Source organism: Camelus dromedarius, chromosome 11, assembly GCF_036321535.1.
Source record: "Camelus dromedarius isolate mCamDro1 chromosome 11, mCamDro1.pat, whole genome shotgun sequence".
NCBI lineage: Eukaryota > Metazoa > Chordata > Mammalia > Artiodactyla > Camelidae > Camelus > Camelus dromedarius.
Window position 1 is genome coordinate 35,901,865 of NC_087446.1, and position 25,941 is coordinate 35,927,805.

Genomic DNA, 25,941 nt, shown 5'->3' on the forward strand with positions numbered 1-25,941 from the left:
TCTTTACACTGCTTTCCTCTTAATTTCACTTGTGTTCAGGATAGACCCTGGCATACTGTATATGCACTCAAGTGATTGCTGAATCTGAGTAACAATAAACTCACTCCTCAAAGGTTAAAAATCAAAGCATCAGATGAATTTTTTTTTATGAGACTTCAATTCTTGAAATACATAACTCTTACAGCACAAACACAGTATTTACAAGTTCTTTTTATAAAATATGTATGCTGTTTTGAAAGAATACTACTGTTAAGATCATGGTCTAAAATACTTGTCAGAGTTCAAAAAGGACTCATGGAATCTGGTCTCCAGAAATCCACATAAATAAAATATGGCTGAACATCAGGGCTTACCCACACATAAAAATACTAATTCTCTATTCCAGTGGTCAGCAAACGATCCCAAATCCAGCTGGTAGCCTGTTTTTGTACAGCTGCAAGTTAGATATGGTTTTGACATTTTTAAAGGACTGTTAAAAAACAAAAACTAAACAAAGAATATGCAACAGACACATGTGTCCTGCAAATATTTACTATGTGGCTTTTTACAGAAAATGTTTGCTGACCATGCGTTATATGAAACTGATAGAGACAGCTACTGGAATCCATTGATGAGTATTTAAAAAGACACCACTGTTATGTGCCAGTACCATCAGCATTACTCACTTCTAAAATGAGGCACTTCTGTTTGAGTATGTACATCTCCAAAACATAATTACATCTGGCAAGTAGCTCTGCTACTTAACTCTAGCCCTTTGTCATTAGGCCTCCACATGAAATCACAATATTCTGAGGGGCTGAAGTAAACAAGGACAAAGTATCAAGCTGTCAGTCACTGAGCTCATCCGTAATGGTAAGTACTTAAGATCATTTAGACTCTTAAATGTTAATAAAATCGATAATTTAGATATTCCAAATGGGAAGTGATACTGCTGCATTATTTAAATAACATGTATAAAAGCACATCCCAATTCACTGTTTTCAAAAGCAAGGATCACTAGTTAACTCAGTAGCTACTTAAAAAACCCAAAAATGTAAAAATCACAGCAAAAAAGCTTTGGAATGCAAAAGACTGGGGACTCTTAGCAGTAGCACTCAAGCTGGCCTCGCCCTCATCTAGTTAGCTGCTGGGCTCCCATAGCAGCCACTGCTGTCTCTCATCAGTGAGCCTTTTCATTAAAAGGACAGACGGGTACATGAGCAAATGCTTTACAAGTGAAACCGCAGCTGCTCAACACACAAGTTTTTGGTGTATTGGTTCAGCAATTCCTGGTCAGTAGGCTCTGTTAAGTCCAGAAAACAAGTATTGGGTGTTTTTCCTTCTTCAGGCAGAGCTGGGTAAGCATCACATCGTGACAACATCTCTGCGATGCCGAGTTTTAAAATGCTCAGTAAATGCTGAGGTAGATTTTCAAATGAAGATCTTTTATACCCTGATTTGATCGGGACTGGCTTCTTTGTGTATCCTCCTTCTGGGAAATATCTTCCGCTTAAGTGCAATTAACTGAAGGATGAAAGACAGGAAATAAATTTGTCAACTTGGGGAATTAAAATTTAAACTTTCTGAGGGTCATATGACCTTAATCATTTCCAGTCCTATTTCTATACATAAAAACAGACAGCAGACAAGCCTCCGTATTTCCTCCCCTCAAAACAAAATCAACCACTAATTTTGTTTGGCTTTGTAGGGTCAGTATGTCTAGGTATGTGCCCACAAGGTATGTAAACCAATGAAGATTGAAATTATTTTGGTCCAAGTTTCATTTTTAAGACCTATTAAAAACTACAGATTTTTATATAGCAATTATCATGGATACTTATTTTCAAGATGTCTATTTTTCATGTTTCTACTGAAGGAGACTGACTATTCAACCAGTAAGATAATGTGTCTGGGTTTGAAAATGACTACATATGTAAGCTAGGATTTTATATATTTTTAAAAGAATTCTATTACCATTTTTTTCTATACTTAACCATAGCAACAATCACTAGGTTGAAATACAAAATTTCATTTGTAATTTAGTAGCTTAGAATGTGGATAAAAATTTCTGTTACAGTTTATTCACAACACATCTGAAATAGAGAATCTGACCACCGTTATGGGAGAGTTTCAACGAGAAAAATATGTTATGGTTTCAATTTCTACTCCTCCACCTCGAGTTGGAAGCAGGGCCTCGCCCAAGCATAAGCCACCACACTCTGGACGATGAGCTGGGATTCCAGGGCCGGGGAAGAGGCAGCAGGGCGGGTTTGTGAGCCTGGCAGAAGTTAAGGAATTTGATCGCAGTAGCTAAGGAGCAGGGTGCCAAACAGGAGAGGCGATTTATTCTTCCCTCCTTTCTCCTGCCTCTCTGCTTCCCTAGTCTCTGCTAGTAAAAAAAAAAAAAACTGACCCTCCTGTTTCCTTCCACTGCAGCCAGCGTCCCTCCTTGCTCACAGCGGACTCACAGGCTCCTCAGTGGACCTCTGTTCTAAAAGCAGCTACAGTCTTTTTAAGATTTTTTTTTCCCTAAGATTTTTACCTGCCAGGAACAACAGCAAGGTTTCTAGCCCCTGGGAAGTAGAAGAAGGTTTAAACTGCAGTTCTGCTTGCCCGCCAGACCTTTACTTCCGGATTTCCTCCCACTTCCTGGATTTCCTCCCATCTGCAGTAGGAAGCTCAGTTTTTAGGCCACCTCCGCCTCCTCCTCCATGTAAGTAAACTCAGTATAAGCTCCCTGTCGTGAGAGCCTCCACTTCAGTCACCTGGGTGGAGGCCAAGGCGGCAGTGGCCTGCCAGGCACACGTGAGGTCAGCCAGACACTGTTCTTTTCCTTCAGAGCGTTTCATACCCACTGCGGCCTAACAAGGATTCTCTTATCCCTTTCTTTTTACCTCATAATCTCACTTCTGGACCCTCCCCTGGAGGAGGCTGTGTGTGTGCCTGTGGGGGAAGAACCCCACAGCTTAAAGGGAGTGTGAGTGGGGGGGCGGCATGAGCACCCCAGGCGTCAGCTACAGAACAGCGGGAGGTCTGCATCTAGATAAGACACTGTGGTCACTTTTAGAAAGATTAAAAGAAAGAAAGCTGATTTTAGATGAGGATTCTAGGTGGTTTTTTGGTTAAAAATATGTGGAGCTTTCCAGTTTTAGCTTGAAGAATAAAATTCAATCTCTGGTGCTCCAGGTACAAAGAATACTGGTAACAGATGTTTGCTGCCTGAATATTATGAAATATATTTGACATATGAACGGTAAGCAAATAACAAGTAAAAACTTTCTTGTCATAAATTTCTTTTTCTTAAAAAAAAAATTCAGATGTTAATATACCAAGAAATACTGTTTGATATCCACATAAAATACATAACTTACCTGTTCAGCAAAAAATGAAAATATAGTAAACATAATCAATGTTGCTAGCACACAATGAGTCCAAAACTTCAATTTATCTCGATATGCCCTCCTGTTCAAAGAAAAGAAAGCATATATGTAGTTGTGTGTAGGATTTCACCACCATTAGTTAGTAAAACTAACTACATACTATTTGCTAGTTTAGCAAAAACAGTGTTGTAAAACACAAAAACAATGTCTAGAGGCCATTTGAAAATGTTAACATAATTATACATTCCCCACGTGAGTTCAAATTTTCTGTTATAGTAAATTTTTGAATAAGTCAAAGTTACCCAGGCAGGGGCGAAGACTTCAAAATAAAATTTAGAATTTTTAACAAATTTTTAAAAAAGCCCTCTTCCATTCATTTTTATTTACTCATATTCATTTATTCAGTCAGCCCATAAATACTTCCTGTGGATACAGAGAGGTGAATAAGGAGAAGTCCCTGCTCTAAAGCATCTGCAAGCCTGGGGAGGCGCTGATGTGCAGATAACTGGCCATCACACAAGATGGGCAGAAATACCTGTTAAAAGCAAAGCCTTGGGGAAAAACAGCAAAGTGAGGAAAGCACCACAGAGATGGCGACACTTCATTTCAGCCTTGAAGTGGGGAAGGAAAGCATGTCGCTGAGAAAGGAGATGAGCATCAGCAGAGAGAGCTGCAAGCCAGGTCCGGCAGAACCGAATCAAGTCTGGCATGGAGGCAGGAGGGATGCTCAGCCAAGGAAAAGCAGGTGGGCATGAGCTGCAGTTGTTCTGGGAAACCATGCAATGGGTTTAGATGTAATACTCTAGTGGGAAAGGGGATGATACAGCGGGCGTGTGTGCACGTGTATGTCATAATCAAGGTGAAAATGGTGGCCACTTAAAGGATGGATGTCATAAGCAGGTGACCAGAGGCAGGCAGTCCAGTTCGTCTGGGCAGGAGAAAAGAATGAGGGCTATACTAGGGCAGTGAGATGGGAAGAAACAAGCAATGGGGCAGACATTCTGAGGGTGGAATCAACTGGACTAGACCTGGGATACTGGGGATAAACGGGAATTACAGCAGTTTTCTCATCTGCAATTTGGAAATAATAATTTGTTATGAGATTAAGCATTTAACATAAGGCTTAAAGATATGCTACTAACTTTCGAATTCAGGCCCCTATGCAGAGTTCTACACTCATTCACAACTGTTTGGCAGTGGGTGTGTCTATCTCAACTCACATATGCAAAAATGGTACCCTCCCATACACTGTTCTTCCTCCTGTATTTCCTACGTTAAGAGGATCACAACCAACTCAGTGAGTTCTAACGTCTATGGTATCATTCAGAACCTATATGTATGTTAAGGAGCTAAAAAGCCACAGACTGTGATACAGCTAATGAGTTACCCCAGCAACCAAAGACCCAGTAATAGCTGGAGGTGAACTGAGCTTCTCTCACTGAGCACCCACTCTGTACTAGGGAGGCAAGTGGACTCGGACAGTAAAAGGACCATCTCTGCCCCTTGAGAGGGCTCACAGTCTCCTAGGAGCGACAAGCACACCAGATAGATTGCTGCACAATGCATAAGGTGCTACTACCATGAAAAGAGCAGGAAGAAAGCCACTGTAGGAAACCGGGGGAAGATGACAGGGGACTCAAGACCGCAGGATCATGAAAGGAAAGAGAAGGAAAGTTCCCAGACAGTAGATCAGGGCTGATGGGCCAGCAGGGAGAGAGGATGCAGAAGCTGAGCAGGCTAAGGAAAAAGAAACCCCTAGGATGCAAAGAACATCCTGCACCTGATTCATTTGTACCACAGAAATCAAAGCCCTCAAACTCTCATAAACCCACTCCTTTCTTATCCAACAGGGCCCTCTGAAGGTAAATTTAGTCACAAACTGGATTTGAGGAGTTGACGGATGGAACCATCCAAAGATATTTTTCCCCTAAGCTAAAAGAAAGTAAAAAGGGTGAGTCACAAGCCATTCCTTGCCATTGCTGGAAGACAGTTATTTAGTAATAACTTCTCCTTATAAAAATAGATATACACAAATAATACACAGATATTAGAATATACATGCTAATTGTCTCACTTACCCAACCCCAAGACACCAGAGTTCTAGTTGCTAAGGTCTGCTAACTTTCTCTCTAAAATAGATCCCAATTGTATCTACTGCTTTCTTTCTATTCCCTGGTTCACACCTTGACAGTTTTGGGGATAACTGAAATGCTTACAACTTGTCTCTCTGCCTCCAGTTCCAAGACAACACCGCCTCACTCCAAACACTTCCCTCACCTGTCCAACCCCCATGCTACTGTTATCTTTCCAAATGACAAACATCTAAAAAACACTCTCTGGGAAGCCCTATTCTCTAAAGAAAAATGTCCAATTCAGATATAGCCCTTGGCAGTTTCTCCTCTCCATCTCCACAGCACTCTCTTCTATACCCCTGTGTCTTTGCACATGCCATTTCTTCTACCAGGAACTCTCTCCTATCTGGAGAGGTCTTTTTTCCAAGCTCAAAACAGTCCAAATGTCACCTTCCCCTCACAGAACTAGCGGCTTCCTGCCCTGGACTCCTGTAGCACTGTGCTTCACCTTACTGCATTTCTCAGACATGGCATTTCACATTTCTTACCAATCAAAGGCTTGTGTCAAGCAAGTTTGTCGGCACAATTTTTCTGACAGCATTTGCTCACTTAGTAATAACTCTGTACTACACCTTGGTAATTCTGGAAATAGTCCACATTTTTTCCTTGTTATATTTGTTATGGTGATCTATGATCAATGATCTTTGATGTTACTACTACAACTTGCTGAAGGCTCAGATGATGGTTAGCAGATTTTAGCAACATTTTAAAATTAAGGTATGTACTTTTTTTTAGATATATAATGCTTTTTCACACTTAATATACTATAATATATAAACATAACTTTTACATGCACTGGGATATGTGGTAGTCTGGAGCTGAGCCTGAAATATCTCCGAGGTTTGCCTGTATTCCTAGCACCTTGCATGGTGAATAGGCAAGGGGTCACAAATTTCCCTAAGCAAGAAGATAAAATTATCTTTATAATTAAGTGTTGGGAGTAAACGGTAGTAAAATAAAAGAAGGAAACATCATAAAGCAGCTTTGGAATACAGTGGTATGAATGTGCAGAGGGTTGGGAATCAGGCTGTATTTGCCACTTATGGGCTACTCCACCTTGAGCAAATCACTCAGCTTCTGCTGCTCTGTTCTCATCTGTGACGTGGCAATGACAGTAGTACCTTTCATTATAAAGAGTAAATATTCTACCCAGCGCAGTGTCTGCTGTACAGCAGGTACCCAAGAAACAGGGCAGCCACTCTGATGGCAGTGATCTCAATAAAAACAGGTGTATTTTTACAAAGGAATTAGAGCAAATAACACAGTATAGAAATTTCATCATTCTGAAAACACACACACATGTAAGAAACATGAAAACTTACCATTCCTGCAGCTCATGCATATGAAGGAAACGGTTTCGATACTCCCTTGGCAGCTCAAACTGGGATGGTATGGGGAACATGGATTCATAGAAGTCCCTGAGAACAGCCTTCACTGTCTGGGCATCTTTATGATTATGGTCAATGTTGTCATTTAGGCAAACAAACTTCCTAGAAACAAGAGAGATCCAGGGTTATTGGTTACTATAGGATGATCTTAACCAAACAAAACAAGAAGAGTGGATTCCAAATATATTTTACATGGACTTGTCCCAAGTTGTTACATTTACAGCTGTGATTCGCTGGGGGAATAATGTTCTGTAAACTTTTGCTTTAGATATTCCTCTTCTGTAAAACAGAAAGAACAAGGGATGATAATGTTGAATGTGCCTTCTAACTGTGGGAGTAAATTAATTTAATTTCTATTTGGCATGTCCCCAATTAAGTGTTCAATAAATGTAGTTAACTGACTGGAGCTTTCCGTTACCAGTCAGGGAAAAAACTAGTAAGTACCTAAAACTTAGTTTTCTGAACTGATACAGTTACATTACTAAGAACAGTCATGTAACTGAGATGGAGATGGTTCCTTACAGCTATACATTCTAGGAGGTGGATGACTTCTTCTTAATGTCTCCAGCCAGGCTGTAAGATGCCAGCGTTGTGGCAAAAAGGAGATAACAGTGGTACTTCCCTACTTCTTTCAACTTCCCTTTCAGGCAAGAGTCACTAAATTGAAGGCTCACTGAAATGACAGGAAGGGATAAAACCGGTTTTGAAGTACAGATAAGCTTATTTTTTAAAAAATTTCATCAAGTCTAATAAAGCCCTCAGATCCCACTATCACTTGACAGGATATACAGGGGACACCGAAGCATGTTAAACAACTGGGGGCCCATCAGAAAGGTCCAAAGCATTATTATGGTTTGTTGGGTGCTTGGCTTGTGGGAGATACTTATTTTGTAGGAAATAAAGTATTTTAGGAATATACTAAACAAGTATAAAAAATATTTTCATTTTTCTTAAAATTCCAATTTCTACCCCATTGCCCCTCCTACAAAAAAACAAGAATAAACTTTTCACAAAAAAAACCATGGCTTTAAAATGTCTAGAAATTTTACATCTCTGATTATTTATAATTAAAATCATAATTTAAATAAGTTAAAAAGACTCAGATGAAAAATATTTAATTTTATATGCCAAGTCTTTTTTTCAGGGAAACTACTGAAATTACCTATTCGCCACTGAGGTTGAAAACTAAAAAATGCAGATTGTAAACAATTTTACCAAAATAGGGCGCCATTAGGAGGTCAAGCTGGAAATATTCAACAGTTAAGTAAACCTGAACATTTAGGTTTACATCCATTCGTCCAGCCACCCACTCTCCGATCCACCTATCCATCTAAAAACTCAGGTACGTACCTATCCATCCATCCACTTATCCACCTTTCTTTCTCTCCCTCCCTTTCTTTCTCATGCTCTCCCCATCTACCCGCCCCTCCCTCTGTCTTTTTACCTACCTATCCATTTGTCCAGCCACCCACCCTTCAATCCATCTATCAGTCTACGAACCAAGGTATGAACCTATCCATCCATCCACTTACCCACCTTACTCTCTCTCCCCCTTCCATCATTCCAACTACCAATTCATCTACCTACCTATCCACCTACAACTCATCTTTTCTTTTTTCTTTCTTCCTCACTACCTCCCTTTCTTGCTATCAACCCTTCCATCCATCCACGTTTCTACCAACCCGTAATACCTACCTTTGCATCCACCAGCCCATCTTTCTTTATTCCTTTCTTTCTCTCTCCCTCTCTCTCTCCCTCCATCCCGATCCACCCACCCATCCATCTTTTTACCTACCTATCCATTCGTCCAGCCATGCACCCTTCAATCCATCTATCAATCTATGAACCCTGGTATGTACCTATCCATCCACCACTTATCCACCTTTCTCTATCTTCCGTTCTTTCTCTCTCTCCATTCCTCCCTACCTATAAACATCTGCATCCATCAATCTACCAATGCATCTACCTACTTATCCACCACACACCTTTCTTTCCCTCTCTCTCTCCCCTCCTCTCTCCCCATTCAACGACCCACCTTTCATTCTTTCTTCCTTTCTATCTCCCTCTTTTCCTTCCAATTTTTCCTACCTATCCATTGATCCAGCCACCCACCCTTCGATCCATCTGTCAGTCTTTGAACCCAGGTACATATCTATGCATCCATCCACTTACCCACCTTTCTCTCTCTCACTTCCTGCCTTCCTTCCTGCCTGTAAACCCTTCCATCCAGACATCTGTCTAACAACTCATCTACCTAGTTATCCACCCACCACCCATCTTCCTTTCTTCCTGCTTATCTCTCCCTCCCCTAATCCACCAGTCTATCTACCTTTTTACCTACCTGTCCATTCATCCAGCAGCCACCCTTCAATCCATCTACCAAGCTACAAACCCAGGTACATATCTATCTATCCATACATCCAATATCCAACTTACTCTCTCTCCCTTCCTCCCTGCCTGTAACCCTTCCACCCACCATCTATCTACCAACTCATCTACCTACCTATCCAACCACCACCCATCTTTCTTTCACTCATTCTTCCTTCCTTCCAACCTCCCTCCGATCCATCCAACTATCCACCATTTTCTCTCTCCCTTCCTCCCTATCAACCCTACCGTCCATCCATGTACCAACCCATGTACCTTTCCATCCACCAACCCATCTTTCTTTCTTCTGTCCTTTCTCTCTCCCTCCCTCCCCCCATCCATCTCTCTCTTTTTACCTACCTCTCAGTTCATCCTCTCACCAGACTCTTTCTCGCTCTCTTCCCTTCCTCCCTTCCTTTCTACCTATAAACCTTTACATCCATGCATCTACCACCCCATATACCACCCTATCCAACCAGCAGCAATCTTTCGTTCTTTGTCTCCCTCCCCCCATCCACAAAACCACTTTTCTGTCTTTTTTCTTTCTTCTCTCGTTCTTTTCCTCTCTTCACCATTCACCTACCCATCTTTCTCTCCTTCCTTCCATCCTCCTCTCTATCTCTCCATCCACCCACACATCTTCCTTCCTTGCAATCCATCTAACCACCATCCCATGTGCCTACTCATCCACGCACCTATCCATCATCCAGCCACCCACCCTTCAATACATCTGTCAGTCTACAAACCCAGGTACATACCTATCCAACCATCCACTTATCCACCTTAGTTTCTCTCTTTCCCTTCCTTTCTCTCTTTGTCTCTCTCTCCCTCCCCATCCACCTACCCATCCACCTATCTATCTTTTTACCTGTCTATCCATTATGTCCAGCCACGCACCATTCTATGCAAAAAAAGAAAAAAGTCTGTGCTAGTCCCTCTGCAGGGGGGCCCCGATCGCAACTCCCATCTCTTCTTTGAAACACTACCTCCACCATCAGGCACTTCTTTCTGCTCTAGACAGAAATAAGTCACTCCCTTCTATCTAGACCCACTGCCCTTTTTTCGTGTTTATTTGCATGATTAAAGATAATTTTTAAAGTTATGGGAATTCTCTGTCCTTTCTGTTCAATTTTGCTGTGACCCTAAAATGCTCTAAATTAAAAAAATATTAATACTACCTGGGATTTTTTCTTATATCATCCAGCTGGCCAACTATATGAGAAACATTGGTACGAATCATCTTGAAAGCAATTTCTTCTTCTCCCATGATTTCGAACCTAGTTGTAAAAACATACTTAAAGATTTATGTGGCTACATAAAACAAAATTTCAATGAAAACATTTCATAAAACTTTAAAATACTCAACATCCTCAATATCTTTCTGTATTACTCAAGAAAACAATCTCCTGTAAATTTGAAAGAATGTTTAATAGGTAAAGTATAATAAAATTATAAAAATACCATAGTCTTATAATTATTCTTAAAGAAAAGTGTATATAGTACTTACCTGTATTTGTTTTTGTCCTTATATGCTTTATGGATTTTGTCAGTTACTGGTTTACAGTTGGTTACTAGACTTTTAGTGACTGGTGGCTGTGAGAAAATACAGACATTACATCAAGTCCAAGACTAGGTCAGGCAAGTGGCACATTCACCTCAGAGTGAAAATTTAAGGGGGCACCAAAAGACTGAATAATCAAGATGAATAATTTAATGCAATATTTTAAAAAACCGAATCTGCATACCATGGCCTGCAGGCTAATTGTCTATTTTTGTAAATAAAGTTTTATTTTAATCACATTACTATACACTATCTGTTAATTAACTGTTAGAAATTTATTTTGTTTCTGAAAAAATTATAATATAAAATGTAATAAACTTGTCTACATGATATTCCAAAGCCATACTGTCATTCTTATAGTCTAATTAGAAAATACTTTATCCCACGTGTAATCACATTTAATTACAGTAATGAAGTCAATCAACACCTTGGGTAAGAATTAACTCAAGTAATGTTAACTAATGCTGCCAGTATAATTAGTACATATGTTTTAAAACAGCTTATTTGCATAAGCCTCAAGACTAACTTACAATTGTTAGCAAAGCACCCTTTACTTAATCCTTAGCATTCAAAGGATATTTGCTGATTCTAAACCTCATTCCAAATATTTGATTAAAAAAAAAAAAACACTGAGCTAGTGGATAAATATATATACATTTCTTTAAAAAAAGAAAATCCTAAAATCTGTCAATAACCTTTTGTCGTGCTTGTGAAATACAGGGCAAGATGAAAAACTTTTCTACGCATATATCATCTTCCTTAGAAAAGAACATGCTTCTGTAAGCTCTATGTAAGTGCAGGGGGCTGGTAATTGCAGTCTTACAGGAACCTAGAGTTTATGGAGCAGAAAAGACAAACGAAAGGATGGGTGTGGAAATACAGAGGGTGAAAGAGAAGTCTGGAGGGAGCTGAAAGAGGCTGTGCCACAGTAAAGCTCCCTGGACCTTGGGGTGAAGTCAGTGGTCTCTAAAGCAACCTGTCAGCACAACCATGATGTGGTCATAAAGAAAAAGTGAAGACCAAAGAGACCTGGACAGTGAGAGAGGCCGTGGAGAGGGCAGTGTTGGAGCCCAGCACACTTGCTCCTTTCTTCCTCCTCCTGTCCAACGCGTTGGGGCTGCCCAGCAAGATACCAAAAAGGACAAGTCAGGGCAACCTGGACTCACGGCTCTCTGCCCCCCTCCTAGAGAAAGGGTGTGCCCAGATCTCTGATAACTGATGGGAAATCTTATTATCTTGACAAATACATAGACAGCAAAATTTATTTTCAACCAAGATACTCTGAATGATTTAAACTCCAAATTTTAGGAAAACAGAAAAGAGGTATCATTATTTAAAAGGTCTTGCAACTCAGAATGTCCTTTAACCTATGCAGCCTAATTTCTAATTTTTTCCAAAACTTTGATTCTAGTCTCCATGGAGGGAGGAAAAGCACCTACTATGGTTACAAATGTGCCTTTTTAATCATTAAGAACATACATGTATATATGCATGGCTGGAACACTGCTGTACACCAGAAATTGACACACTGTAACTGACAAGTACTTCAATTAAAAAAAAAACCATGTAAAGAACTACTAACGTCTGTACAACAATCTAGAGTTCACAAAGCATTTCTTACTGGATTGTGCCAAAGCGCCAGAAGAAACCACAGGATGAGCTGCTGTTGGGTTATCAGCCGGACTGCGCATCAGCTGCACGTGAGGCCTCCCGTGAAGCCTCAACCCAGAAAGAGCCTCGCTGTCTACCTGCTGACTCATGTCTGTTACCTCACTAGAGCAAACTCGCTTAGGACTGACACCGCGTGTTACTCTTCTATTTATCTCAGTTTTACTGATTTCACAGTTTCAAGTTTTAGAGTATTCAGAGAATTGGCTTTTAAGTGTCACGTATCTACACCAAACCATGTCACAAGCTAAACTAACCTACGCACAATCAGCAATCCTTCTAGTTTGTGCGCTCCCACAGCTGCGGTGCTGACCTCTCTCACCAACGGCTGCTGCCCCTCACGCTGCCTCCTCATGCGCGAGCTTCACGGGGCCCGCTGAGAACGTGGGTGAGGAACACCATCCCTGACGTGTATAATGAGTGCTAAATGAGTGATTCCCTTTTTCAGGAATCAGATTTTTAACTGATTTATTACTCTTCTCTACATTCATTTACAAACATTTTATCTGCAATTAATCATATGGCTTGAACATTTGCAAGATGGTAAATTTTTGGAAATAACATTATTCTGGTTATGAAAGTGAAACCTATTCATCAGAGAAAATATGGAAACATGCAAAAAAGATATTAAGAACTACCTATGATTTAACCTACTGTCATCTCCATTACTTTTTGGGGTTTGTGTGTGAAGTTTTTTACTTGGGAGTTTTCCATAGTTTAAATCATATTTTGTATACGGCACTACCCATTTTCCCCCCACCTAATTTATTTTGTAAACAATTTTCCATATATATCAGTAAAATTTAACTGTAAGCATCACATAAATGGCTGTACTATATCCTTTTCCCATCAATTCTAAATGCACAATTTTTTCCCCACGTTATCATTTCTCTGACACTGAATGCATCTTACCATCAACAGTCAATCATTTCAGCCAAGGGGTACTCTGTAATACAGCTGTGTGTAGATCCTCCACTGCCCCTCCTGGTAAGACCCAAGAAAGTGCCAGCATCAAAGCAACTTAGCTTTGATGAGATGGTATGTATTCTTGTTGACGAATATTTCCTAGGTTAATATTTTAACCTCAAGATTGTTCTCCTGAGCCAATGAGAATACTTTGGAACTATCTTCTGCCATCCTTAGTGAATAGTTGCTGCTTATAGAATATAAGCAGTTAGTCTTAATATTAGCTTAATATCCATCAGGGAGGAGAAAAGAGATTCCAAAGAAAAATGTTAAGTGATTTCTGGATTATCATGCTATTAATTTCCACCAAAGACTTGTAAACATAGAACCTGCTTCTAGTTTCTGAAGTGCTATACAGAAATGATGTAACACTCAATTAGAATATACTTTCTGTTTTACATAAAAGAACCCATGCTACTCACCAGATTGGGATCATAGTACGCTTCCTGAGTTGGCGGGATGGTGTTTAGCTGAGTGATATTAGCAGGAAGCATTTTTGAACAATTTATTAACATGTGTTCCAGACCTGTTAAATCCTAGCAAAGCAAAATAAAAAGACAAACCTTTTATATACAATTAATGATGGTGGTTTTAAAAATGTTAAAGTCACCAAAACCGAAGTGCTATCTTCAGAGAGGGTTTGATTATATGATTATTAAAGACACCCCAAGAAGAGCAGAATGAGACCATACAAATAACTCATCTTTGTCTCACAGCAGAGCATACTGGACTGTGAGGCACCATTTTACACAAGGTGGTCCAGGGAACCACCAGCTGGGACGTCCTGCAGTTGGATCCATCGTGGCGCTCTCCCTTAGTGGGTCTCCTACTCCTGGGATGGGGGGATGCCACGACAGAGGGGGCCGTGCAGCAGCAGGGGCTTGGCTGAGACCCCCACTCAGCCACACCTGCAATTCCTAAATGAACTCATCACGAGAATCTTATACGCAGGTATGGTCTGCCTCTCCTCCAAACAATACAATAGAAATCCCTACTGAAAAGTAAAGATTACTTAAAAAAAAAGTTATCTTACAAAATACCAACTTCAAATTTTATTTTAATTCTGGCATGAAAAATGGACTAGTTGTGAACACCCTCATTAAATGTTAAGAGCCACTTGTACTTACATTACATTGAAGTACGTAGGGGAAAAGAAAGTATCAAATTTAAAATTAACAGTTTCATTTAAAATGTCACCAAGTTTAGTGGGGGGAAAAAATTACAATACCTGCAAACTTAAAGGAAGGTCATGAATTCTGGTAGCCAGCGTTCGGATTTCTCTGTCTGATAAGACACCAGATTGGTCTGTATCAACTTCATCAAAAACTTGAGATACATTCAGCGGCTGAACTGCACTCATGAGATAATAAAAATAAGAGAAGGCAAACTGCATGTCTTCAGAATGGCGCACTTTGTGAAATGATGTCTTGTCAAATTCTTCAGGGAACCTGTACAAACATAACATAGCATGAGATCTGGATATTTAAAATATATATGGTACCTAACATTGGTGGAGTTAGAATCTTTCTTCCCACTTATTTATTGAGATAATACCTTCAACACATCAGTCATCAACTGTTAGACCATAAACGCAGCACAGCAAAGATGCAGATTTCAAGCAGCCTTGGCTCTGAGCACATGCAGACGACCCAAACGCAAACCAGACTTACATATCTTGCAGTTCTTGCATAACTATTCGGTCGATCATGTGGGGCATGTGTGCAGGGACTTTCCGAGATGTGAATCCAAACTTGCTGTTTAGAATTTTATTTACATAGCGGAGGGAATCTGCGAACGTATCTTTTAGTTGCCTCCCTGTGTGTTTGCTGTCAGTAAAGTACGCCAGTTGTGTCTTCAGTGACTCTTCTTCCTGAAAAGAGAATTCCATGCAACACAGCATTATGTTAAGTGTACGAATGCCCTGTGTTAACAAGAGACAGGGGGACCACTTTATGTAATAACCAATCACGCGGGGAGCAAATGAAATGAGCACTAACAGGTCACCTTAACAACAGAGAGCAGGACTGAACTGGATTTCAGTGGAAGTATCAAGAACACTGGCTTGAGAACAACAGCTGTGGGGTGGAGGTCTACTCACAGGGCATTCTTCAAGGACAGGTCACTGACCACAAGATTGTTGCCCATTTCAATGCAGTATTTAGAAAATTGATTTACAATTAACTTGATAGTGCCTTCAATATCAAGTTACTTCTACTCGTGCCATCAAAGCAGCAGGTACTTGAGTTCTGAACACAAAGACTAGAACACAAAATTGTTTTCACCATATAATACTGTTAATATTATGGAATGTAAAGAACCCTATCAAAACCAGTAAGAGGCAAAACTGAATGAATGGGTAAAAAATACTAACAAAGAACATGAACACAGTTTACAGAAGATGAAATATTTTTGCTTCTCAAACTGATGCAAATACAGACTGATACTAAATGGTGTTGGTTAGCGTGTGGAGAAATAAGCTATATAGTTTATGTATTTGCATATCTACACAAAAATACTAGAAGAATACCCACCAAACTAAATATTCATAGTGATTGTCTCAAGTGGGGAGATTAAGGAAGGAAAGAGATCTTTCCTCTTTTGTTTGTTTTTAGTTTTTGCATTGCTTGCAATTTTTACCACTAGCCTCTAGGGCATTTGCAATTAAAAAAGAAAGAAAGGAGTAGGGGGGTGAGGAAATCAACATAGGTAAGAACCCTGCAGTCCCTCACTCAGGAGTTAGTAAACACCTGCCACGTCAGGGACAAGACACTTCCCGAAGACAGTGAGAATAACGACACGACCCCCTCTTCACTGCTCTGCCCCAGCCTAACATCCACTCGTGGCTGTGCTGTGTTCACGATCCAGCCTAGACCACATGGCTTTTCTCAGTCTGTCAACGCCTCTGCACCCTTCAGAGGTCAGGTCATAAGGCACTTCCTCCTGGGTCACTTTCCCAATACCTCAAGGCAAAGTTAAGAAATTTTCCCCTTGGATCCCTTGCCTACTTGAAGAGATACTTATCACACTGCTATGATTATCTGCCCACAAATCCATCCTCCCAGCTTGCCCTGAGTGTTCAACAGCAGCGACTGTCCTGACCATCCTGTGCTCCCCAGCAGGTAGCAGTGACGGCATTGGTGACACGTACAAAGGCCACCAGGGCACCGTGGAAGCTGTGGTACAGGAGGGAGAGCGCTCCAGCTTGGAGGCTTGGCTCACAAACACCTGCTCTCGCAATGTTGGGAAAGCTAACCAATTCATCTGCATCTCAGGTTTTTCATCAGTAAAGCTGAAAAAACTTCAGATCTGACTTGCGCAATGTATGCAAAAACATACTTTGAAATCACACACGCCAAGTAAAGATCAGAGACCATTGCGGTTCTACTGCGTGCTCAGGTACGCCCCTGACTGAATCCCTTACTCATCACACGAAGGCTGCTTCCTAAACTGCAAAATGGGGATAACAATAGCAAAGACCCTTATAAGGTATTCTTATTGTTAGAATTATTTGGACAATTAAATGAAATCACAGAAGAAGAGCACCGAATTCAGTGGCAGGCACAGGGAAGTGCGGGATAAATGGTAACAATTATTACATCAGTACCTCTTACAAGGTTACTTATTTTTCCTGAGCAAGGGAAGGAATAAGTCCGGGTGCAACTTACATCAAGAAGATCTTGGAAATACTTTTTCTTCTCCCACGGCAAAAAGCCCAGGTAACTGTCTGTGTAATGTTGCAGTTTTCTTCCAGGTAATACTTCATCACCACCTAGGTAACTGTTAGCGTTTTCCTCCATTCTGTTTTTCTCTTCTTTGCCTGCGATTATCTTTTCTTGTGTCTCCTTGTTTTCCAGTGTGACAATCAGAGATGAGAGATTTTCTTTTAACACACTTCCGCCTCCTACTTTTTGGGTCAGGGTTTTAGACTGGAATCTTGCTTCGGTTTCTAGGTTCGGGGGGGGAGTCTGACTCTGGGAGCGGCCATTCACTTCCATTGTCACTGCTGGAAAAGCTGGCGACCCCTGGAGTCTTTCAGATGCTCCTATGCTGCTTGGTAAGCTGCTTCTGTGAACCTGTTTTTCCAGCGGGGCCTCCAAACTGTCATTTCTTTGATCTGTCATTAGAGCATGATTTATTGTTAACCTGGTATCCTTTGAGTTCAACACAAACAACCTCAGCAGGGTTGACTTGGACAGGTTGTATCCTTTCACGGTGATGTCTCCACGTTCTAGTTGCAAATCCAAGTTGCTGAGGCTCAACTGGGCCTCTTTTGGAAGGAGTGAAATATTGAGCAGTGGAATTTCCACCTCCACTTGGACTCTTCCTGTTGTGTTGACGTCATGTCTCTTGACCTTGGGGAAGCGTTTTTCTTCGGGAATATCCTCAAACAGGACCTCCGCCTCTGGAAGAAGGGCCGGGCTAACCAAATTTTGGCGAGGCTTCTGGGTCGTAGAGTTCCATTTGGGCACCTCCCTTGTGTCAACCTCCACTACTATTTGCATTTTGAACTCTTCATCATTTGTACTTTGAAACGTGAGATTGAAATGTATTGTGGTGGCGTTCATTCCACTGTGCATTATGAGGTGGATGGTTTTCCACTTATTGGCGATAGAAGCATGTCGGATTATTGGGTTGTCATTATAGATGCCTTCAATTCCCCTTTTGGCTATTTCTGCAAAGCTGAAATAAGGCAGGCATTCACCTTTTGGAATAACATAGTGAGTCTGGTTTGGGAGAAGAGTTACTTTATACAATTCATGAAAATGATCTAGAGAAAAAAACACAAACATGACTTTTTAAAAACCAGGCATTTTCCAAACCCTTTTCCTTTAATTCTTGGGGTCTGAGTTTTCACTTTCTAAGAGTGACTTTAAATGGACTTCAAAATGGAAATTCTAACACAAAACCTACTGAAATTGGGCTCATTTTATTCCCTGAAGCAATCACTATTAACGACATGGAATGCTGAGGCTGACTCACTACAGAGATACAGCACAGTTCTGGACAGCAAATTCCAATGATCAACTTCCAGCTTTCTTGTCCACTTGAAAAAAATACTACTTTCTGCCAAAAAGGATCTCCATTAATCTCCATTAATAAGCTATCAACAAGATCCAGTATTCAAACCATGCTTACTTAATGAATTACTGGTCTCCTTTTATGGTTTCCAAATCAAACCTTCACCATAAATTTTCAATATGCTTAGCTAAAAAAAAAAAAAAGTCAAACTGAAGCAGTAACAGGAAAAGATACACCTTCAGTGTCTACTGTTTTCTAAAGACCAGTGTCCTTCTCCTACTTATAACTCACTCACAACTAGTTTGGATGAAAGGCTGGGAAAGGGATACATAGAGAATAATCACTTTAAGTAACAGCAATGATCCAAACCCCTTCTATTTACCAAGGATTGTTATCCTCTTATTCTAAGTATGTTTTTTAACGGCAATTAATATACCTTGCCCACAGTCGCCAGCATCAAACCCACAGGACAAGACATTGCAGGCCTGGTCACAGAACTTATCAGCGAGCCAGGAATTGGCACATCCTTGATTACAGTAAGAGACACCGCTTATTGCTCCACCAAAATGCCAGGGCTGTCCGGCTCCAAAACTCCCGGTACCCACGGCTCCTGCCATGTAGCGACTCCCTCCACTGTTCCCTGCAGGAGGAGGAGGAAAACAGATCTTGCCATTCCTACAATCCTGAAAAAAAGCCACTTCCTTATTTCTTAATAGTGTTTTCAAGCTTGATGCATGAATTCGTCAGAAAAGGTTCACCCCATTCTTTCGTAGATTTCACGTTGCTTAAAAACAAAACAAATTGAAAAGGGGGTGTCACCTGACAGCGGACTGGGCCTGGGAAGACCTGGCCTTGGCATTTCCCAGCTGTGCAACCTAGAAGGACAGGCTTCAAATTTGCTCAAGGTGGCAAGTGTAGATGTGTATGAAGGAGCAGATTATTCTGAAGACCGAGACTCTCAGAACCGCCAAAAACACGTCCTAACACAAGTGCGAACCTCGTTATCCAGTGCTGCTGCTCTAGGAGGGGCCCAGCTCCCCGGGCTCTCTTGAGTGTCTGCGTTCTCTCCCTGCAGCTGTTTGTGTTTTTCCAAAGTGCCTCTGACAGATCAGACTGAAGCACAACTTACAGTTTTGTTTCTTTCAGCACTCAACACTTCCCCAAGTCTGATTCCTCACATGGACTAGGGGGGACAATGACAGCTCTTTCTTCGGTGACTAAGAAATTCAAGCGGATAATGGATGATGATTTATATCTTTAAATGCTTTTTAACTGAAAGGCAACAAATAAATGTAAAAACTTGTTATGGTCAACAAGGCCAAATATAAGAGTGCAAGAGATGGGGAGAGAGCCACCAGCCGTGAGCTCCTCCAAGAACCAGTTAGAGTGATTCTTGCTCTTGACTTTGAGCTCACGTAATTAAGGGTATAACTGAGTTTCATATTTTGAATAGTAAGTTTCAAGTGCAGGGTCAATGTGGGAAAACGTCCCTAACAATGACAATATGAATAAACCAAGCATCGGAACACCAGTCATCACCTCCAAAGAGTCTGTGAATTACCGGTTGTTTCACTACATGAAGAAACGTTTAATTTAGTCACTGTACATGTTCGACAGTGACGACCAATGAAAAAAATTCTGTCAACATGAACAAACTACATGTGAGCACATCCTCACCAGAGCAGTCGCCACCATCCCAATCACAGGCTGAGTTGTTACACGCCTTGTCACAATAGCCGTCTTTGATCCAGGACCCCGGGCAGCCCTCAGCACAGTTTGGCACGGGCCACGTCAAATAAACCTATGATGAAACCAGAGGGAAAGTAAAATGGTTTCTGGTTTCTGACACTTTTTATTCTTTAATTAGGATTCCTTTTAAAGCAAAACAAAACAAACTGAGCCTCTAGAAAAGGTCTGAGTTCAGGGGCATCCTGGGCCTGGACCTGTGCTAGCTTTCTCAGTCCTGCCCTGTGGATGGGTCTTGTCGGGCACATTTACTTTCTGTTACTCAAGGAAAGCAGACCAGGACTCCGCTTACAGGTCAGTCTCACAATATGGTCTTATAAATAATCTATTTTGAAATAAAGCAGCAACATGTAGGACCTAAGGCAAGTGCAAGGGCGTGCAAGAAGCAGGTGGAAACATGAACACAAGTCACTGCTTCTCTGTGGTGCTGCCATGAACTCCTGGGCAGATTCGTGCATGGTCCTGTCTCAGAAATCACCGTACACAGTCACCAGTTTGTCTGTCTCCCTGTCAAGCCACAGCTCAGCCCCACAGCCCTACAATCTAACACAGAGGAGACACGTGGACAGAAGAATGGGCACGGGGGGCTGCATAAACAGCAACAGGAAAGGCAGCTTTGTGCTGTTGGCACTTGCAGCTACAGTGCTCCATAACCTAGAAGCTCACGGTGTAAACCTCCAACCGATCACTGAGCTCTTCTAACAATGCTACCAGGGTATTCCTATTGCCGCCACCAGGCCGACAGGAAACGGGAAACTGTGCAGGACGGTGCTGCACAGCTGGCCCCCACATCTGTGCTCAGGACCACTTCTCCATCCTGCCTCTCAAAGCCAGAGTAAGACCGTCGGCCTTTAATGAAATTCCATCCATGTCTTTAACCACTAAACTGAGCTAACTTTCTATCTTGGGCATTTTGCAGACATTGTAAACACGATTTTGCGTTTCACAGTGATTTTGCTTTTTCTGCTATGGTAGCAGCAGAAAATTTAGAAGGTGGGTTCTGTCTGTGTGTCTGAGAATGCAGGGAAGCAAAGTTCCTACTGCAGTTTCTCACTCCCTAACTGTTAACGCCCCTGTGCTTACTCAGCATTCAGAAATGCTTGTTTGATCAAATCTGAATATGGTATGTATACCAACTTCCTGACTTTCCATTTGTAACTTCTAAGGGACTTCGAAGCCAGGCATTTCTTAGGCACTCACCTTCTGACCTTTGGAGTGACTGTAAAAGTCGTCCGGCCAGACATCCTTTCCAAACATGACATCATCATTCAGGTAAATGAACTTCTGGGACAGCCCTTCAATGCGATGAATGTGACTTTCAATAGCAGGTGAACTGAAGGTAGGCAAGTGGCTCAGATTTCGAAAAACATCCTTTAAAAAGAAAAACAAACAAAACAAGAATGAAAGAGGGTAGATGAGAGGTTTGTTTTGTTTTGTTTTGTTTTTGGAAAGAAGGGAGGAAGGGAGGCGAGCAGAAGGGTTAAAGGAAGGTGGAAATGGAGGTGAGGAAGGTAAGGGGATGACATTAGGGACAAGACAAAGAACAGCAAAGGACAGAGGAGAAGACCACAGCCTTGTGACAAATGGGAGTCGCTACCTGGTGTGTGACTATTGTCACTCGAGGATTATCGAGGTTTAGCCAGGATGGAATCTGCCCATTAGTGACAATGAAAATGTTTCGAACCCACGGCGCATGCCTCTCAATAGATCGCAGTGAGTACCTCAGCTCTTCATTATCTTCAAAACGGCTGGCAGACACATCTTCATCCTGCTTAGACTGAGAAAAGCATCGGGCGCATAAAAATGTGAAATGCCCCTTAAGTCACACCTGCCCCTCCCGACCGTCCCCTCTGCCCTCTACTCCCAGGGAGCTCTAGCTTTCAAAGACAGCGTCCAACTTTTAAACATTATAAAAAAGGCAAAAGACTCAACACATTTAAAACAACACAAAACAGCATTTCTTTCACACTTTTTTTTTTTTTTTAAGAAAAGCTTCTTGGATCTGACTCTAGGTCACTTCAATTAGTATTAAGTCTTTTGAGTTCCAGTCAACTCACCTCTGCATAAGTCCTCTTCCTTCTTCTAATACAGTGCCTTATAAATCTTTAATAATCAAAACCCTCAATTCGGGTTTTAAAAGAATGTCTGCATCCCTCACCTGGCTGATGGCACTCAGATCCCATAATAAATACGCAGGACTTATGATCAGTTCTTTTCCATCAATGGTCATGTTCTTCTTTGTCTGCTTGTTCAGTTCTTGAAAATCTTCGGGGTTATTCAACTTCAGAAGTGCTACACTGGCCTCTGAATATAACTGCAACTATAAAATAACAAGAGGGTTACATGTGGAAAAACTGAACCTCAAAGAAGAGACATTAAATTCCCAGTTTGATCCTTGATCTTTAAATATATGTAATACACACTACATATTGTATATTATACTACATGCTATTTATAGCACATATTAAATATATATTACATATATTTAAAAGATTAGAAGTTTCATATATATATATATATGAAATAGCAGGCCAATATCACCAAAAAAAAAAAAAAAAAAAGAAGGCCTAACAGGCGGACAACTTCCCAGTGAATGCAACAGACCAGAGTCCACACTATCCATGATACATTTTATGTTTTAACTCTGTATCATACAATTTCCTAAGAAAAGAGGCCTTAAGAGCTTAATTCAGGTGGGGAAGGCGGGGAAGGACAGTCGAAAACCACTCATCCAGGAAAGCAACATCCTTCTGCTGAATTGGCTCTTCTAACAGTCAGTTTCTTAATTTTTTAGCCTTCTTTCTTAATTTATAAAACAGAACAAACACAAGTTATTATGGGCTCATTCTGAGCTCTTATATGTGCTACATGACTATATTTAGCTCATCTTTCAAAGTTTCCCGAGCTATATAGGCCAAAAACAGAGATTAGAGTTAGAATTTCATTTATACTCCTCCTATTTTTATTACATAGGCCATTAACTCTTAGCACAAAGTGTGTGGGTGTACGTGTGTGCTATCTTCCTGATTACCTTCTTTCACCTTAACAGTGCCTGGTATACACGAAGCACTCACTAAGGTCACCACTGTCACCACTCTGCCTCGGTACACGGGGGGCGGGTGGGAGGCAGGCCATGCAGGGCAGACATCCTTCTGTCTGTTCTATCTGGGTACCTAACAGTCTCACTGCCCACCCTCAGTCTCCCCTCCCACAGTGGCTCCTACAGAACCTCTGAGGGCTCCCTGGAGTGCAAAAATCACTATTCTAGAATAAATAAATACAGTACTTCAATATTCTAATTTAATTTTAAATGTATTGGGGAAATACCCTTAACTTCATTAATCTCTCCTATCCAAACTGCTTTTATTCTGGAAAACTATTTGGAAACTTTACAGACACTTTCCTAAGGTAACTCTACAATAATTGGAAAAGAGAGGAAAAATAAAGAGCTTAAAGTAATATTTATATGTACGAAAAAATTTTTCTGTCACCATAATCAACTAAGTCCAGGGTGGTGAGAAGGGTTAGGAGGAAGGATCCTGTGCTAGCCACTAGGTGGCACCCTAATCCCGGACACCTTAATTACTTTTGCCAAGAGAAAGAGGTGGTAAGAGACAGTGGGTGTAGTAAGTGCCTAAGGCTGGAGTTCTTAGCTAGGGTAACTGTAGGCCAACTGTCTCCATATATAGTTTCGTACTTTAAATTACAGGTTTATCTAAATTCCTTCAATTATAAGTTTCTCAAAGAGAAAACAACTGCTATGTCCACCCCCTGCAGACCCATAACAGGCATGTAATGTGACCGAGAAATAAAGCTTTGCTATTTTTAAGCCACTGAGATTTTGGGACGTTTGTTACTATAGCATTATCTAGAATGATGTGACTGATACACCTTTATATGGTACTATAAGTTTAGGGAAAAAACATGTCAGCTAATACAACTGAAAAACAAAAGAGCTCCTTCTAGTAATTTGACAACTCAAGCAACTAGATCTTAATATGTCCTGGTGGTTTTCTAAAACTTAAATCAGTTCCAGAGTTGCTTGTTTAATCAAAATGCTTTCTTTAGGGGGAAAAAGCCCCAAAGGGTGCCATGCTTTAGAAGAGCAGGTGCATAAGATGTTTTAGGCCACTGGAAGAAGGGGCATTAGTACAAATATTACTACAACTTGCTATGAACTTGAATGTGCCTTGAGCAGGTTTCGGGGGTCTGAGGCCAGGTCAGACAATACGCTGGTCCCACCCCGCCCACACTGTCCTGCCTGCAGAAACAAACTGCCTGGTCAGCGTCAAGGATCCCATGCAGCCTCCTCTTTGAAAACCTTCATGTCTCTGATCCACACAGTCTTTCTTGTCTCTAAATGCCAATTCAAAGTTTACACTACTCTCCTTGATTAGCTGACTTTATACTATCTTGTTTTGCTACTTGACTACTTCATATGCACACATACAGCCTCCAAAACATGACCATAAAACAGCCTGAATACAAGTGCATGTCCTACACTTCTGCACTGAATTAAACCAAATGTGAGAATGCACTTGAGAGCACTGGGAAGACTTTCTGCCTGCTCTAACATATTGAAGAAGTGAACAAAAAAATTTAAAAAATTAAAAAGGAAAAAAAAAAGAAAAAACTCCCCATGGATGAAAATGTCTAAAAACACAAAATTTTCAGAAGGAGCTGAAAATAAAGACCACGGGTAATCTGATTGCTCAAAAGGTGAATTCTGTCTGTGTCCATCACATTAAAAATTTTTACAGATAAATTAGAGGGTAACTAATCCGATTGTAAAAGGACTCATTTCAAGGTATCTCAAACTAGAAAGCTTTCAACAGAAAAGACTGTCTGATTTTTAAGACGATAGTCCACATAAAAGTTTTTATGAATTTGAATCTATTATCTTGCAAATTAAACCAATTTCAAGTCCCACTTCCCCTGCTGGGGGTGGGGAAAGACTCTGGTTTTGCTCTAAAGAGAATGATAAATGCAAGTTGTATGTATACAACCATGGTGCCAAAAACCTAGATGACTCCCTGAAATAATCACACCCCTGAAACGTTTCCCATTATATCCCAAGACATTGTATGTGTTGAGTGTGTTTAGTCACAGCCTTTCTTCTTGCTCATTCTTTCAACAAGCATTTCAACAAGCGGCCCCCCGGGTGCCAGGCCCTGAGGTGATCACCGGGGTAGAAGGCGAACAGGCAGTACCTGTCCTGAGATGTTCACAGCCTGGCGAGGGTCTCTGGGACAGAACTGAGCCCTGGGTGGCTCCAAGGCCACAGGTCTTGGCAAAGGCCCCCTGGAGGAGCCTGGGAGGGTACAGTGGTTCAGCTGTACAGGTCCTGAAGCCCAATGTCTAATGGCCCTTCCTTCCACGTATGACAAGGCACCTCCAATGTAACACTCTAAACTGAGCTCTGAGTTTCCTTCCCACAATCTCACTTCTCCCAGGAAGCTCTGAGTGTGGTCCACCTTCACTGGTAGCATCCACTTCCCCTTTCATTTTTCCTTCCATGTTCTTCAACAGCTAATAAATAGCCATGTCGTGTTGAGGGTTTCTCTCAGATGGTTCTGGAACCACTCTCATCACTGGCACCACTGCCAAGGCACTTGTGGAACCTGAATGTCTTGCTGGGTTGTGGCAGCAGTGGCCAGACTGGTTTTCCTGCCTCCAGCTTCTTGTTTATTGTCTCCCGACCACACCTTCCCTGCCATGTTCCTTAGAGGCAGATC

The 25,941-nt window shown here is 41.2% G+C and overlaps 1 protein-coding gene across 2 annotated transcripts in view; it reads right to left on the bottom strand.

Annotated features, from left to right (window-relative positions):
* Positions 1 to 363: 363 nt before the first annotated feature.
* Positions 364 to 25,941, bottom strand: part of GNPTAB (N-acetylglucosamine-1-phosphate transferase subunits alpha and beta) — an 83,370-nt gene continuing 57,792 nt past the window's right edge. For both annotated transcript variants that reach the window (XM_064491647.1, XM_031462928.2), the window contains 14 exons: positions 22,365 to 22,526; positions 21,804 to 21,983; positions 21,407 to 21,577; positions 20,138 to 20,261; positions 18,897 to 19,100; positions 17,107 to 18,209; positions 15,112 to 15,311; positions 14,670 to 14,889; positions 13,864 to 13,977; positions 10,754 to 10,839; positions 10,425 to 10,523; positions 6,814 to 6,981; positions 3,351 to 3,441; positions 364 to 1,503 (listed from right to left, as the gene is read on the bottom strand). In XM_064491647.1, the coding sequence (XP_064347717.1) occupies positions 1,426 to 1,503; positions 3,351 to 3,441; positions 6,814 to 6,981; positions 10,425 to 10,523; positions 10,754 to 10,839; positions 13,864 to 13,977; positions 14,670 to 14,889; positions 15,112 to 15,311; positions 17,107 to 18,209; positions 18,897 to 19,100; positions 20,138 to 20,261; positions 21,407 to 21,577; positions 21,804 to 21,983; positions 22,365 to 22,526 (3,000 nt within the window). In that variant the 3' untranslated portion in view covers positions 364 to 1,425. The remainder of the gene's footprint in view (positions 1,504 to 3,350; positions 3,442 to 6,813; positions 6,982 to 10,424; positions 10,524 to 10,753; positions 10,840 to 13,863; positions 13,978 to 14,669; positions 14,890 to 15,111; positions 15,312 to 17,106; positions 18,210 to 18,896; positions 19,101 to 20,137; positions 20,262 to 21,406; positions 21,578 to 21,803; positions 21,984 to 22,364; positions 22,527 to 25,941) is intronic.